The sequence below is a fragment of the Onychomys torridus genome, chromosome 10 (assembly GCF_903995425.1).
Source record: "Onychomys torridus chromosome 10, mOncTor1.1, whole genome shotgun sequence".
NCBI classification, from domain to species: domain Eukaryota; kingdom Metazoa; phylum Chordata; class Mammalia; order Rodentia; family Cricetidae; genus Onychomys; species Onychomys torridus.
The window spans coordinates 71,863,203-71,880,621 of record NC_050452.1 but is presented as its reverse complement, the minus strand read 5'-3'; the positions used below and the strand labels follow the sequence as shown (position 1 = coordinate 71,880,621).

The 17,419-nt window shown below is 41.3% G+C and overlaps 1 protein-coding gene across 2 annotated transcripts in view; it reads left to right on the top strand.

Moving 5' to 3' along the window:
* Positions 1–17,419, top strand: part of Btbd8 (BTB domain containing 8) — a 65,301-nt gene that overhangs the window by 7,285 nt on the left and 40,597 nt on the right. Inside the window, exons 3-4 of one of the 2 annotated variants that reach the window (XM_036200612.1) lie at positions 3,736–3,932; positions 9,552–9,669. In XM_036200612.1, coding sequence (XP_036056505.1) covers positions 3,736–3,932; positions 9,552–9,669 — 315 coding nt within the window. Of the gene's footprint in view, positions 1–3,735; positions 3,933–9,551; positions 9,670–17,419 lie in introns of those variants that run through there. The other variant, XM_036200613.1, reaches the window with a different exon arrangement.

Sequence of the window (17,419 nt, the reverse complement as noted above, 5' to 3'; positions counted from 1 at the left end):
CTAAGAAAAACCCATTCATTTAAATTATTGTGTTGTCGGACAGTGGTGGCGCACACCTTTAATCCCAGCACTCGAGAGGCAGAGCCAGGAGGATCTCTGTGAGTTCAAGGCCAGCCTGGTGTACAAAACGAGTTTCAGGACAGCTAAGACTCACACAGAAAAACCCTGTCTCCAAAAAATCAAAAAAAAAATATTAATATTCAGACTTAGTATTGGCAAAGGCAAACTCAAGGCTGATCCACAGCCAGATGTTGTGTGTGCGCCTGTCATCTCAGCAATAGGGAAACGAGACATTGCATTGTTTTTAACCTGTATTTGCCATCATTAAAAGTGACAGGTAAGGGGGCTGGAGAGATGGTTCACTGGTTTAGAGCACTTGTTGCTCTTACAGCGGACCTGGGTTCCATTCCAGGCATCCACATGGCAGCTCACAGCCATCCTCACTCTGGTTCCAGGGTACCCAACACTCTCTTCTGACCTCTGTAGGCACCAGCACACACATGGGGTGCGGACACACATGCAAGCCAAACATTCATACACATAATATAAATCAGTATATATATTTGAAGTGATAGGGAAGAGGCAAGCCGAGGTGGCACATTTAATCCTTTTTTAAAACTTCAATCCCTGCACTTTAGAAGCAGAGGCAAGTGGGTCTCGTGAGTTTGAGGCCAGCCTGGTCTACATGGGAAACCTGTGTCTAAGTAAATAAATAGTGAATGGCAAGAAAAGATTGGCTCCGTGGCAGCACGGGGGAGTGAGGAGGGCTCAGCCTTCTGCTGCTGTGTGCCTCCTGTCAGCTTCAGTTTCCTCAGAAGGAGGAAGTTAGAGGAGCTGGCTCTGCACTTTACTCCCTTTCACGGGCTGCCTGCTAGGTGCTAGTCACACTCTATTCTCCTTGAGTAGTCATGGTGTGTCCCTGGTCACGGAAGCTCCTTGGAATTGGGTTGTCTGACAGATGTCACTTCACAAGTGACACCTCAGCCGGTGCTTTGCATATAGAAAGTGCTTATATGTCGTCGTCCCCCCCCCCCCCGATTTTTAGCAGATTACATTGAAGTTTGTCATTCATAAAGCATAAAGGGCGTATTATAATACTGGCTTAGATTTTCTTTTCTCTCTCTCTCTTATTTCTTTCGACAGGCTCTCACCCTGTAGCCCTGGCTGTCCTGGAACTAGCTATAGACCAGGCTGGACTTAAACTCACAGAGATCTGTCTGTCTCTACCTCCTGCATGCTGATATTAAAGACATGCACGACCATGCCTTGTCTGATTTAGACTTTTTTAAAATAAAACTTTTGATAAAATAGAATTTTGAAATTTTGCTATATGAAATTCAATCATTTTTAAGTTGCTTCACTTTATATCCTTTCTTCTGATCCATGAAGCCCCTGAAACTCCTTTATGTTGCTACTTACCCTGCAGTAAGTATTTAGCATGCACTCGAGTTAAGAGTATAAACAGTTGAAACCGTGTGTGACTCAGGTGTCATTTGAAAGCAGTGCTTGTTTTATGACCTCAAGATTACAACGAAGATCGTAAAATACCTGTGATTTTCCAGGAGGTTTTAACATTGTGTTTATTGTGAAAGTGCATATGCACGTGGAAGAGAAAGAAAGAGGACCTTAGTATTTTCAGTCTAACATCAGTAACAGAACAGTAGCAAAGTGTCAGTCAGTTCACACCAGACACAGCACGGAGGTTCCCACTTCCTCTCGGCTTCCAACTAGAAGTGGGGAGGGTCGACTCTCCTTGTTGTATTAGCTGTGTTGTCTGCATTTGTGGGGAAGTATTTAACCCAGGGCTTGGTTCATGGAAGCTCACATTCTCCCACTCAGGTACATGTTCCAGCTGTGTATGTATTTTAACTCATCTATTTATTTACTTACTGAGAGGCGATCTCACTGTGTTGCCTAGTCTGTCCTTGAGTTCTTAGGCTCAGGTGATCATCCTCTTGTCTGAGGTTACAGCAGATGCCACTTAGCTATAGCCATGTATCCTTTAAAAAATTATTTCTGAGATTGCAACATTTAGCGTGTAGTCTTGATGCTCTGGTATCTGGAGCCTCACTGAGTTTCTGGCTACATCAGAGGAGAGACTGCCCCTTCCAGGGTTAGTTAATTCCTAGGTGCAGCAAATGAGTTGCCTGTGAACACACCTTTGATTTGCAAACCAGCCAACCACGAGTCCCTGTACACACCTGTAGCAGGAATCTTACAGTTCGTATAAATCTTAAAGGTACTTGTTAATAAAATCAAACCTGAGGCCAGTTATTGGGGTGAATGCTGGAAGATCAGAGACACAGAACAAGCCACAGCTATCTCACCTTGCTAGTTCCTCAGGTGATCCTTTTTCCTCAGGCTGGAAGCTTCTGAGTCCTCCTCCACATGAATCTCAGCTGACTGTGTTGCTCCAAAGCCTAAACGCTTAACCAACAAACGCTTAACTAACTCATGCTTATTTTACTAGTTCCTGGTCCTCACGCCTTATATACCTTTCTTTTTTTTTTTTTTTTGCCCCCACTCCCTGGGATTAAAGGTTAGGTTTCTGGAATTAAAGGCATGGGTCACCATGCTTAGCTGTTTCTAATGTGGCCTTGAACTCAGAGATCCGATAGCTCTGCCTCCCAAGTGCTGGGATTAAAGGCATGTACCACCACCGCCCAACTAATGCTATAGCTTACTCTTCCCATTTTCTAGCCACCATTTTTGGCTTTGTTCTAGTGGCTGTCTGTTCTCTGAACCCAGATTTGTTTATTTCGGGGAACACACAATATTTTGGGGAATACAATACCACTACACATACCAACATACCTTCTCGTTTCCATCTGGTTCTTACATTTTAACATTCCCCTCTCCTGCACACCCCAGGCCAGGTGCGGATGGCAAGGGAGTAGCCCTCACTCATGTGCCTGCCTACATTATCCAAAGCACCGAATCCTAATCCTGTTAGTTACCACCTCATCTTGCTCTTCCCTCCCACCGAAGCCACAGGTAATGCTTTTGTCTGTGCCTTCTCCTACCTGACCAGCTCTTGCTTCCCATACGGCCCTGTGCGGGTGCATACACCTGTGCCTTGCCTACAGGGGCCAGGGGAGGGCATCAAGTGTTTTCCTCTAGCACTCCACTTACCTGAGACAAAGATTCTTACCAAATAAGAAACTTGCCATTTTGGCTAAGCTGGCTGGATAGCAAATTCCCAGGATGCACCTGTTTCCACCCCCACCGTTGGTTATAGGAGTATGCAGCCATGCTCAGCTTTTTTAAGTGTGGCCTGTTTTTCTTTTATTAATAATGAACAGTGGCCTGTTTTTTTTTCCCTACGATACCTTTGTCTTCGTTTATACCAGTCATACTGGCTGTAGAGAATGAGTTGGGACCTATTTCTTTTCTACTTTTTGGGAAAAAAAAATTGTAAAAGATTAGTGATAATCTTTAAGAATTTGGTAAAATTTACCAATGAAGCCATCTAGTCCTCAGTTTTTTTGTTTGTTTGTTTGTTTGGCCTCAAGCATGTTAGGCAAATGCTGTACCACATCTTCAACACCACATAATCTAGATGTGATGATACATGCCTATAACCGCAGCACATGAGCAATCAGAAGTTCAAAGGTCACCCTCTACTACATAGCGAGTTCACAACCAGCCTTGGATATAAGAGACCCTGTCTCAAACAAAAAGACAAATAAAAAAATCACTTTTATTTTAATTAATATTTTATATTTTGTCTTTTAGGGTTGTATATTCGTCAAATAAAAGCATAAAAAACTATGAAGAAGAAATTCTTAAAAAAATGAAAGCGGAAAGTGTAATGCCAGAAATGAAGCCCGACGTTAGCTTTCAGGACTGTGGAGATTCGTCCACTTGTTTTCTTGGGAAGTGTGAAATTCCAAAGGATATTACTGTTGGAGGCGGCAGTTTTATTTCCAGTGGTGAGATATTTTGCTGGATTTTTTAAAACTTTATAGCCACAGATTTAATTATATTCTGATGTAGTAGAGAAAAGCATGCTTGTAAAGCTGCTCTCCCAGATTTGGTTGTTGTTGATTTAACCTTTATCATTTCTCCAAGTCATTGGAGACAAATATATTTACATATAATTCCACATTTTCTTTCCAGCTACTTCAGCCTCGGTGTTACTGCTTCTCATTCTAGTCTGTTCCAATAAGAAGAGAAGTTTTAGCTGAGAGCTAGTTCTAACACAGCATATGTATTCCTTAAACTACCAGGGAACATAAAAGTTGCCATAGCATGAAAACTTTGTCATGAGGCATTTCAAAAAAGATTATGACCTAATAAAAATAGTAGTTTTATGTGTTAAGTGCTTAAGAAACACACAAGTGAGTTATGCCTAATGCTCACTGTGCGTGAATACTACAGTGCATATGGTATTGCATCTTGAAAATGAGTAACTGTTCTTGTGGAAATAGATGTCAGAATTCTTGCAGATTGAGAGTTAATTATTAATTGATGGAAAAGAGATTAATTAGATAGGCAAACATTTCAACAGGAATCCATGAGGAGTTTGGATCATAGAGTAGACTTTATATTGTTCATGGAGCACCTTAGTGCCAGGTAGTTGCCATCAAATCCATGAGACACTAGAGAGGCCTCATGTTACCTTGCCTGTGCAGTGAAATTGCACTATGAAACAACAACAACAAATTAAGAAATGCTAAGAATTTACTGTAAATGAAATGATCGTGCAGTATCTTATTACTAGTGTTTTGTGAGGAATAACAACCAAACTGATTGACTCTTGGTTAGAATTCTTCCTTACTACATTCACCATACCTAATTATGAATAAATGAATATTCTCAATTTTGAAGGAGGCCCATTTATATGTTTAATTTCATTTAGACTCTCAAAACCCTAAGAACTGCTTACAGACCAACTGATATTATTGTTTTATACCTAGAGATTATTAGGGACAAAGCCACTAGTCTGGAGCTCTGCCAAGGTTCATTTACCCCTCGATCCCTTTCTCCATTACGCCAGGGAAAACCCTATAATCTCCTTCTACACTGAGTTAGAGTCCTGTTAATTACTTGATATTTTCCCCAAAGAAATGTGCCCTGCCACCTCTGCATCTTTAGTCTGTCTCTTAATGCCTGGGTTGTCATTCTGGTCATCTGCCACATCTTTTCATTGCGTACCTACTTTGTGTACATGTAAACATACAAAAGTAAAACAGTGTTCCGGCCCTGAGCCTAGTAGGTAGAGCCAGTGGAATGAGGTGCAGGTTGCTCAGAGCATACAAATAGAGCATGTGTAACCAGAACTTACACTTCCAGAGAAAGTTGCATGCTGGAGGTAATGTCTTTTGCTTTGTTTTGTTCTAGGGATCAAAGCGAGTTTACACTGCTTGGCAAGTCCAACCCTGAGCTATATCCCCAGCCTTGTTACGCTTTTGAGTCAATGGCTCACTAAGTTGCTTAAGCTGTCCTTGAACTCACCCCAAAGCCCGTATAGGCCTTATACTTGCCGTCTTCCTGCCTTTAGCAGGAATTACAGGCCTGTGTGGGCCTGTGCACAGGGATGCAGGTAGAGACTGGAGTTAGAGAGTTGTCTGGGAAGGATAACTTTGTGATTGTACAAGGTAGAATAGTTAAAGACAAGTGAAAGGCTTGAGACTAATGTCTTGTCATTCACAGAGGGCTGGTCCCAGGACCTTCTCTTACCCAGGATACCAAAATCTGTAGATGCTTACATGCCCTACATGTGTAGACTTGTGTATAATCTATTTACATCCTCCTGTGTGTTCACACTTCTAGAGTACTGAGAATTCCTAATACAGTGTAAATGGTTATTAAACTGTGTTTTTTAGGGAATACTGAAAGGAAAAGAGTCAGTACATGTTTAGTTCATATGTAAATATGCTAGCCTTAACTAAACAGTGCGCTGATGGGAGGTGAAGTGAGCAGGGTGCAGATGAATGCTGGAGATACTGAGGGTCTGCAGAGTGACTGGAGGCCCCTTCACTGTGTGGATCCAGACTGTTGCTTAGTACTTGACAAATCCCCTACCTCTGCCTAGTGTTTGGCTGTGGGTGTGTATCTGTTTCCATCAGTTGCTGGATGATGCCTCTCTGATGACAATTGGGCTAGGTGCCAATCTGACCATAGATGATGTCCAGTTCAAGCTATGTATCTGCTGTTGTTAGGAGTCTAAGATAGGGTCTTCCTTGTAGATTCCTGGGAGATTCCCTTGCCCCAGTTTTTAACCTCACCCTGAAATGCGCTCCCTTTCCGGTAGTACTCTCCTCCTCCAACCCCTGCCCAACCTGGTTGCTCATGTTCCCATTCCAACCTGCCCTTAGTACACTCATGAAATCTCTATTTTCCCTTCCCAGGGAGATCTGGGTGTCTCCCCATCAACCTTCCTTGTTACCTAGCCTCTCTGGGGTTGTGGATTGTAACATAGTTATCCTTTATTTTACAGCTAATATCCACTTATGAGTGAGTATATACAATGTTTGTCTTTCTCAGTCTGGGTTACCTCACTTAGGATGATTTTTTTTTTTCTATTTCCATCAGTTTGTCTTAAATTTCCTGACATCCTTGTTTTTAACAGCTGAGTAGTACTCCGTTGTGCATGTACCATATTTTCTTTATCCATTCCTCGGTTGAGGCACATCTAGGTTGTTTCCAAGTTCTGGCTATTACAAATAAATCTGCTATGAACATAGTTGAGCAAGGTCCTTTTGGTATGACTGAGCATCCTTTGGGTATATGCCCAAGAGCAGTATAGCTGGGTCTTGAGGTAGGTTGATTCCTAATTTTCTGAGGAACCATCACACTGACTTCCAAAGTGGCTGTGCAAGTTTGCACTCCCACCAACAATGGAGGAGTGTTCCACTTGTTCCACATCTTCTCCAGCATGAGCTGTTGCTTGTGTTTTTTATTTTAGCCATTCTGAAGTGTAAAATGGTATCTCAGAGTCATTTTGGTTCGTATTTCCCTGATGACTAAGAATATTCAGCATCTCCTTAAGTGTTTCTCGTCCTTTGGAGATTCTTCTGTTGAGAATTCTCTATTTAGGTTTGTACCCCATTTTTTAATTTGATTATTTGGTTTGTTGATAACTAGTTTCTTGAGTTCTTTATATAATTTGGAAATGAGCCCTCTGTTGGAGGTAGGGTTGGTGAAGAACTTTTCCCATTTTGTAGGCTGTTGTTTTGTCCTATTGGTGGTGTCCTTTGCCTTACAGAAACTTTTCATGAGGTCCCATTTATTAATTGTTTATCTTAGTGCCTGTGCTATTGGTGTTCTGTTCAGGAAGTTGTCTCCTGTGTCAATGCATTCAAGATTATTTCCCACTTTCTCTTCTATCATGTTCAGTGTATCTAGATTTATATTGAGGTCTTTGATGCACTTGGACTTGAGTTTTGTACAGGGTGATAGATATGGATTTATTTACATTCTTCTACGTGCTGACATCCAGTTAGACCAGCTCAATTTGTTAAAGATGCCTCTTTTTTCTATTGTACAATTTTGGCTTCTTTGTCAAAAATCAGGTGTCCATAGGTGTGTGGATTTACATTCAAGTCTTCAATTTGATCCCATTGTCCACCTATCTGTTTTTTTGCCAATACCTGGAGGTTTTAATTATTGTAATTCTGTAGTACATTTTGAAATCAAGGATGGTGATACCTCTGAAGTTCTTTTATTGTACAGGATTGTTTTAGATATACTGGATTTTTTGTTTTTCCTTCTTTCGATGCTATAAAGAATTGGGTTGGGATTTTGATGGGGATTTTATTGAATCTGTAGATTGCTTTTGGTAAGATGGATAATTTTAGTATGTTAATCTTACTGATCCATGAGTATGGGAGATCTTTCCATCTGGCCCAGGGCAAGACAGTTTTAACACAGAATTCTGCCAGACTTTCAAAGAAGAGCTAATACCAATACTTTTCAAATTATTCCACAAAATAGAAACAAAAGGAACATTGCCAAATTCTTTCTGTGAGGCCATAGTCACCCTAATTACCCACACCACACAAAAACTCAACAAAGAGAATTACAGACTAATTTCACTCATGAACATTGATGCAAAAATATTGAATAAAATACTGGCAAACCGAATCTAAGAACACATTGAAAAGATCATCCACCATGACCAAGTAGGTACAGATGGTCCAACATATGAAAATCTGCAGTGTAATCCACCATATAAGCAAACTGAAACAACAAAACCATATGACCATCTCCTTAGATGCTGAAAAAGTCTTTGACAAAATCCAATGTCCCTTCATGATGAAAGTCCTAGAGAGATCAGGGACACAAGGGACACACCTAAACATAATAAAAGCAATCTTCAGCAAGCTGATTGCCAACATCAAATTAAGTGGAGAGAAACTCAAAGTAATTTTACTAAAATCAGGAACAAGACAAGGCTGCCCACTCTCTCCATATCTATTCAACATTGTACTTGAAATTCTGGCTAGAACAATAAGACAACAAAAGGAAATCAAGGGGATACAAATTGGAAAGGAAGAAATCAAAGTATCATTATTGGCAGATGACATGACAGTATATATAAGTGACCCGAAAAACTCTACCAGGGAACTCTTACAGCAGATAAATACCAGCACACATATCTTGTGGCTCATAACCACCAGTAACTCCAGATCCTGGTGAGCCAATGCCCTCTCATGGCTTCTGTGGCCACTGCATTCCACCACACACACACACACACACACACACACACACACACACACACACACACACCCCGTTTACTTGGGTTCATGGCTTCAGGGTTCCAGATCCTTATTATGTATCTCTGGTAGACAGAGTGAACTGAATGATAGAGCCCACCTGGCAGAACAGACTGCTGACCTCATAGCTGGGAAGCAGTTGAGGAAAAGGAGGGATGGCCTGAATGGAGGGATGGTTTGACCCCCAGAGCCACATAAACGAGACATGGTGCAATCCTGTAATCCCAGCAGACCAAAGGTAGAGGCCGTAGAAACATGAGTTGAATATCATCCTTACCTATGTAGGTAGAGGACAGTGTGGCTACATGAGATTCTGTCTCAAAAAAACAACAACAACAACATGGGTAAAGGGAAGAGAAGCAAGGGTCTAACACTTGATTTCAGGTGACTTGAGAACCTCTCACTTGTTCCCACCCGGTCAGTGACCACAGTATCTCCATGAGAACCATCCTGTATGCCAGGCCTTTTACACATGGACCTCTGGAGGCCAGTCAGTGTCCACTCTGTAGCTTAGGTCAGGAACTGAGCATGAAAAAATAACATCAATACTGCAGAAATTGCTCTTGCTAATTCAATTATTCATGAAGTAAATTCGTTTTTGTCATATAGTATTAATATATTTGACTCTAACTATATTTTAAGGTTTATATTTAAGGTATATTTATATTTAATTAATACATATTTCAAAGTAGGAAATATAATAATTTAAATTTTTTTATTTTATTTTGAATTGAGATAATTGTGAAGAAAACTACTTGCAAGCATTAGAAAATGAAATTTAGTGATGTTTATAATAGTAAAGAAGCTATTTTTTTGCCTTCTCTTTTAAAGATAATTATGACCTGGAACCTGCATCTGAATTAGGAGAAGATTTATTGAAGCTTTACGTGAAACAGTATTGTCCCGACATCGATATTTGTGTTGATGGGAAGAGTTTCAGAGCTCACAGGTAAAGACACTGATTGGTGTTGTGGTGTTGGGTCAGGGAAAAGTGGTGTCCTTTCCTGCCTCAGGGGTTTTCAAGCCACAGTTCCTGTAGACCACAGGGCTCTACACTAGCTGCTCAGGGTCAGACTCTGGCCGAGGAGAGGTCAGCCATCACACAGGCCTTGTGCCTGCAGGCTCACACATGTACAGGTTTCAGCCCGAGTAAATCTGCTCAAATCCACATGAAGCTAAGATTTAATCAGAAGAAAATATTCTGCCTAAAATAGGTTTAAAATTTACTGTCACAGAAAATGTATTTAAAAGTAGCTTTTATTTTATAGGCTTTATAGTAATAAATATAATTTCTACATGGACAGCATATATGAATGCATTTTGGCTCAAGTTCTGTGATTCGAAATAGAGGATGTTCATGAATAGCATTGGGTAGGAGATCTGATGTTTCCTTGTACTTTTAAAAAACTTCATGTGTTAGACTAGACTGCTTAGATAGTCCAGGCTTTTTAGGTTTCAAATTAAAGTCTGCTCTCTGTTTTGGCCAGGGTTTTTCATTGTTAAGTAGCTAAAATCTGCTTGAAAGAAGAAAAAAATAACAAGAAATACAGATTATCTGTTGAGACTGGAGGGAAAGAAACATTGCCAGGTCTCAACTGTGGGCTAGAATCAACCAGAAGCCAGAGAGGCCAAGACAGTTCTTCCCTCCATTTCAAACAGGAAGATTGATAAGAAGTTCCTCTGTGTGTTCCTACTGAGAACAAAGCAGACTTTGTCGAGGTTGTGTGTGTATGTGTGTGTGTGTGTGTGTGCATGCATGTTTGTACATGTTAGGGTACGCATGTCTGTGTGTTTACTCCACATGTGTACACATGCATGTGGAAGCCCACATGGAGATCAGCTGTCCACTTGATCACTTTCTCCTCTGAGTCGTGGTTTTCTGGCTGAACCTAGAGCTTGTCAGTTGTAGCTAGTCTCCGGGGATCACTCTCTCCCTCGGAAGTGCTGGCACTGGAGACAGCAGTTACAGCTGCCTGGCTTTTGCTGTGGTTCTGGGGTTCAGAAACTTTAGTCCTTATACTTGTATGGCAAACACTTTATTCACTAAGCAACCTCAGCCCAAGAAGCAATGTTCAAGACTCAGTAGGCCGTGGCAGTCGTTTTAGAATACGGGAATAGCTACCAAACTCAGAAATCCTGTTGACTTGCCAGTTAATTGGCAGCAACGCCCTAACTCTAAATCGCCAGTTTGAATGAACTAGTGATACTCAGAATTTGATGTTTCCTGTGGTGGTATTTTATTTGTGCTCTAACAAATAAAGCTTGCCTGGGGATCAAAGGGAAAAGCCAGCCACTGTATTAAACATAGAGGTCAGGCAGTGATAGCATACACCTTTAATCCTAGCATTTGGGAGGCAGAGATTTATCCAGATCTCTGTGAGTTCCAGGCCACGCTGGGAACAGAGCCAAGCATGGTGGCACATGCTTTTAATCCCAACACTAGTTAACTGTAGAGGTCTGGAGGTCTATGCAGACAGACAGGAAGTGATGTAGCTGGGCGGAGAGAGGAAGTAAGATGGCAAGACACAGAAAGGTATATAAGGCATGAGGAAACAGGAACTCTCTCTTGAGGCTGAGGATTTCAGTCAGAGGATTCATTATTATGCCAAAATGCAGAACTTAATAGAGATTATTAGGCAATATGCTTTCCATGTCATAGGCATGCATTTCCTAAACCATGGTGTGTGTGTGCACATGCATTCTTGTGTGTCTGTTGTCTGTCTGTCTTTTGCCAACACTTTTAAATTTGACTTCATTTTGTACCCAGTTTTTTCTTGAGGCCTTATGGGCACCAAAGTCCTGCTTATGGATGCCCATGGCCATTTGCAGCTTGACACCAGTGCTTGCAGGTGGTCCCCATGTGCTCTGCCTGGTGGACTAAGGTCATTCAGGAGCTGGAGCTTAGGTCTGTGAGCCACCATGTGGGCACTAAGAACTGAACTTGGGTCCTCTGGAAGAGCAACAAGTGCTCTTAACCCCTGAGATCTCTCTCCAGACCCTAGAAAATAAACTTTATGATATGGTTTTCATTTATGGTACAGTTTGTCCACCTAACAGAAGGAAACTTGAATTAATAGAAAAGCAACTTCCTAAGGATATGTTTTAAAATCTGACTTGTTTCCTACTTTGTTTTGAATATTATGATAGAAATTCTGAATCATGTTATCTTCCCAGCTCATATTTGAACATTTCTATTTAGTTCATAGAAATATTTTTATATTCAAATATTTGAGACAGATAGCTCAGAAATCACACATTTGTGGACTGGCGATATTTTTTATCTGTCCCCATTTATCCCCAATACTTCTGCCGCAATCAGAAGTGAAGAGGGTTTTTTATTCAGGGGTAGGAAGTGATGTAAAATACAAGTCTAGTAGCTTTCTAGGGTCTCATTTGTTAGTTATGTTCTATCTTTCTGACACTATTCAGTGTTAAGTAATATACTGCTTCTTGTTGTGGAACTCCTTAGCATCGGCTTCCTGTCTCAATTTCACTGATTACCAGATGAATCACATCTCCATACTGAGTATTTCTATTTGCTCATATTCCTCCTGTCCCCTTGAAGCTACCTCCAAACTACAGCCGCTCTCTTGCTGACCTTAATGTTTAGTCAGATAAATTGATTGCTACATTTTTAAAGATTGTTTATTTCTGAGTCACATAATTAAGATTCTGTTGCCTTATTGAAAAAGCGAGGTAGTGATTCCTAATTTTAGTTTCATGACACTCAGGGTCTTATATTTTCTTCCTAGCAGTGTTTAGTGTATAATGCTAGAGATTCATTGTTGGATTGTGATGTTGTCCAGTCCTTCTTCAAGATTAATAAATTGCACAGCACCACAGGGTCAGCATACTACTAGGGACCAGGCCACTATCTGTGCATCTTTGGGTACATTAGCTGAAAGCTTTTTCAGAAGTGGTGAGCCTTAGTAAGTTAGGTCTTTCTGAATTTGTATTCTGATGTAAGCATTTATTAATAGTGCAGAAATTACTTAATCTCTTGTCGCAATTTCTTAATTTGTAAAAGTAATAATAGTATAAAATAAGAGGCTGTGTGAATTGGATCAGATAACCACACAAAGCATACCTGCATATGGCTGGCATACTATAACACTTTGAAAACAAATGTTAGTTGCTCTACACTTTAGATGTCTGGAGAAGTTTGGTATTGTCTGGTACACCTCCCCCACTGCAGGAGTCAGCAAACTGCAAGTATGAGACAAGACAAAGAAGATGTAAGGTGGACATGTAAGCCTAAGATATTTACTGTCCAGCTTTTTACAGAATAAATCTGTTATCCCCATTTTATAGGATTTATATTTAATGATACATATACTTAATGAAATAATTACAAGATTTCATATTACTGTATAAAAGGAGGTGATTAACATCTTAGCATTACTTTATTAATGGTAGATTGTCAACATGTGAGACTTAAAATAATGATAGCTTAGAAATGTGAACAGTAAAGGGAAAGAGGTAAAATCCTTGGTCCCACTAGCCTTGGAGGTTCTGAAGGGAAATAAAGGCAAAAAGAGGCACTTAAAGCCTGCAACAAACAAGATACACAGACTAGAGGGTCTTCACTAAGCTCCGCTTCAAGCTCCCCAGGGGCCCTCTGGGGACCTCGCTGCCCATGTCAGCTGAACGCACATGCCCAAGAGATTGTTCTTACTTGTGTCTCAAGTTTGTACCTTCCAAAATTGGGTTTATTCTCAGTATACCCATCCCATTTGTATTTATCAATTTGATGACATAAATTAATGAATACTGTATAATCCAACAATATGTAAAATACAAAAAAAGTTATCCTTTCCAGTAACATCAATGTGGATGCTTTGAAAAGATACTTAGGGAAGGGGCACTTAAAGCTGCTATTGAATTTAGGGAAAACAGTGTAACGCTGGGAAGACAGGTTCTGAGATGTGACAAAGTAGTATACCCAGATGAACTCACCAAAGTCTGGATCCCTTTCTTCACACTAGAGAAATTGGAGCTAGAAATCATGATGTATACATGTTTATTCTTACAAGAAAAAAGAGGCCCTGGTTAGTGAATCCTCATTTTTAAAGAAAGGTTGATCTTGTGAAAGACAAATAAGTGAAGGCACAACTAAGTGCGTGGATGGTGCCCAGAGCTCAGCCACTGAGCTGCCTTCTCCGTCCTGTGCATTCATTTCCGGTAAAGTGTCTGTGGTGTGTACAGCTTGTTTTAAAATCCTGATAGTTTTCACTGACCAGCTGTGAGTTTGGCCTTACTGTATCGGCAGATAGGACATTTGTTACACTTTACCACTTAACTTAAAATGGCTAGTTCCATAAAAACCACAATCAAAAGACATTCTCTAAAATATCTGTCAAGAATTAGAGAGCATAATAGTGACATCTTTAGAAAATGTTTCCACTGTTCTGTATTTGGTCCTTTGTTGGTTATGTGTCCCTTCAAGCAAGAGCACTTAAAAGTTATCTCCTCTGGAGCCGTTTTCTGAGTAATCCAGGCCATTATTCTGCCTGGAATAGTGAATCTAGTTCAGCTAACCTTGTGAAGTACTGAATAGCGTTGTCCAAAGCAGCAGCAAGGGGAAATTGGGGCATCTGGATAGAGCCGGAAGCAGCATTGTCAGTTGAAATTAAATTTAGTCAAAAGAAGAAAATAGTTTTTGACATGTTGGAAAATAAAAAGGATGCATCAAAGATTCTTAATATGCCATACCATCCATGGCATTATTTTTTAACCGGAGGCAGATGTTCTAATTAAAATGGAATCTTTTCTAAGTTTCTATTTTAAGGTCAGAGCAATCACTTAATCCTTAGACGTTCTTAACGCTTTCTCTGGAAAGAGCTAGCATGCTGAGAGAGTTAAGTCTTGTGATGCAGATGCAGGATTAGATTTGATTGTAGGAAACATGTACAGTAAATATGAGAGAACTTGGGGAGGAAGCCAGAGAGCCCTGAGGGCTTTTGGGCTCCAGTGCTGATTTGACCTTGGATGAAGGGAATGGACTACACGCACTTTAGGCTGCTGTGTATGTCTGGGGAAGTTCTCACAAGGCTTTTGGGAATTGTCCAAGCAGAGTCACCCATCAGAAAAGCCCCCATCTCACAGAGATTCAAAGGCACCTTTCTTATCTACTATGCTCAGTCACTGGCAAGAATGATTTATGAGGAGGTGGCTTCAGGATCAGTGTGGTTTAGATTCCAGAGTGCTGTTACTGGCGCTGTATGTGAGTTACACAGTCAGTGGTGGAAGGAATGCATTCTCCAGGAATGTCCCCGTGCAAATCGAGACACATGCTGAGTATTTATTTATGTGTCTTTACGATTAGGCATAGCCAGAGAAACTGTGTAGATGGACTGTCAGAATTCTAATGGTATTGTTCATGAGGAGTTTCTCAATGAATGGGCATGGTGGTGCACATCTAATTCCAGCACTCAGGTAGCTGAGGCAGGAGGGTCACCAAGTGTTTCCAGCCAATCCCAACCAATCAGTTCAGATAAGCCTGAGAAACTTAGTGAAGCCTATCTCAAAAAATACCCTGCAACAGTTGTTGGATGAGCACTCACAGACTGCGGGTGTTGCTGAGACGGAGATCCATAAAGGAAAAGGGATGAAGCACGGAACAGAACAGTGCACACGTTTAAATTTAGTGAGACTAGGTAGTCAGAGAGGCAGATGTCCTGGAGGGGCAAGTCAGTGCGCTGTTTGTTGTTGGTGTTTTGAGAAATAGGCTTTCTCTGTGTAGTTGTGGCTGTCCTGGAACTCACTCTGTAGCCCAGGCTGGCCTCGAATTCAGATCCGCCTGCCTCTGCCTCCCGAGGGCTGGGATTAAAGGTGTGTGCCACCACTGCCTGGCCTCTATGGCTGACTAGTGGCTTAGCTCTGCACTCTGATCTTCGGGCAAGCTTGTTAGATCACTAACAAAATATCACCACATAACTACAAACATCTCATAAATTAAAGTTCTTGCCATTTGTCTTTCTGTCTTTAGTAAGGAATCATAAACTGTATGCGTGTAATCTGCTCATATAGACTCAGTCAGACTTTAAAGACTCTGCCTTTGTCATACTTTATGCTTTTTTGTTTTGTTCTTTTTTTTTTTTCCAGAGCTGAGGATTGAACCCACGGCCTTGCGCTTGCTAGGCAAGTGCTCTACCACAGAGCTAAATCCGCAACCCCAAAGATTGATTGATTGATTGATTGATTGATTGATTGATTGATTATATACACTGAAGAGGGCGCCAGATCTCATTACAGATGGTTGTGAGCCACCATGTGGGTGCTGGGAATTGAACTCAGGACCTCTGGAAGAGCAGTCGGTGCTCTTAACCTCTGAGCCATCTCTCCAGCATTGTTCTATTTTTTAAGATAGTCTTGCTCTGTAGTCTTGGCTGGAATTATCTGTGTAGACCAGACTGGCAGCCTTGCGCTCTCTTCCTGTCTGCCTTCCCAGTGCTTGGATGGTTCCTGTATTTCTTAGATCGTTGATATGAACCTATGAGTCTTCTTTCTTTCTTTCTTTCTTTCTTTCTTTCTTTCTTTCTTTCTTTCTTTCTTTCTTTCTTTCCGTGTGTGTGTGTTGCATTTTATTACAAGTATGCTTCCTGTAGGTAAGGTTTTGGAGGTCAAAGGTCAACCTCAAGTATCTTCCTCTGTTGCTGCCTACCTTATATTCTTTTAAAAGTACATTTATTTTCAGTGTGTACGTGCATGCATGCATGGCATGGCATGTTGGTGGATATCATGGGACAGTCTGTGGGAGGCAATTCCCTCCTTCCACAGTGTGAGTCCCAGAGATTGAATTCAGGACATCAAGTTTGGTAACAGTGCCTTTACTCACTGAGCCATCTTGTAGGCCCACCACCTTGTATTTTGAGACAAGGTCTCTCACTGAATCTGGAACTTTCAAGTAGACTGGCTGGCTAGTAACCCCTAAAATCTGCCTGTCTCCATCTTCCTAGGCCTCTAAGGCTGGGGTTACAGGTGTGTTCCATCGTGTCTGGTGAGAAGAAGGTATCAGATCCTTTGGAACTGAAGTCTCAGATGTCTGTGACCCACCGTATGGGTGGTGAGAATCAAACCTGGTTCCTCCTAGGACAGCAGCCAGTGCTCTAACCACTGAGCCATCTCTCCAGACAGCGTGAGTGCTGGTGATTCAGACTCAGGCACTTACATTTGCACACCACGCATTTTACACACAGAGCCTTCCTTTTTCCAAGATGGAATTTAAAAGCTAAAGCTTTTCCCTGAGCAATGCTTCAGCCGAGTGCCACAGATTGTGATATGTTTCTGAGACAGGTTTCACTGTGTAGCCCTGCCTGGCCTAGAACTCACAGAGATCCCCACCTGCCTTTCTCTTGAGTGCTAGCACTAAAGGCGTCCACCACTGGGTCCAGTGATGTATTTTTCTTTCTTTAAATTCAAGATGTATGTGTAGAGTGTGTTTAACTGTCAAATACTAGGGGATTTTTCACTGCATCTCCACTCCTGAGTTCTAGTTCAATCCCTTTGCAGTCCTAGAACATTCATTATCTCAGTTGAGTTAAATATGCAGAGTGTTCTGACGGCACAGAATGTCTATGCTAATGTACTTGGAAGAGTTCTGTGTTGTGCTTTTTGTCCTCTTAGAAACCCCTGTCCACAGCTGGAGAGATGGCTCAGTGGTGGCCCACAGCCCTCTGGGACTTCAGTCCCAGGTGACC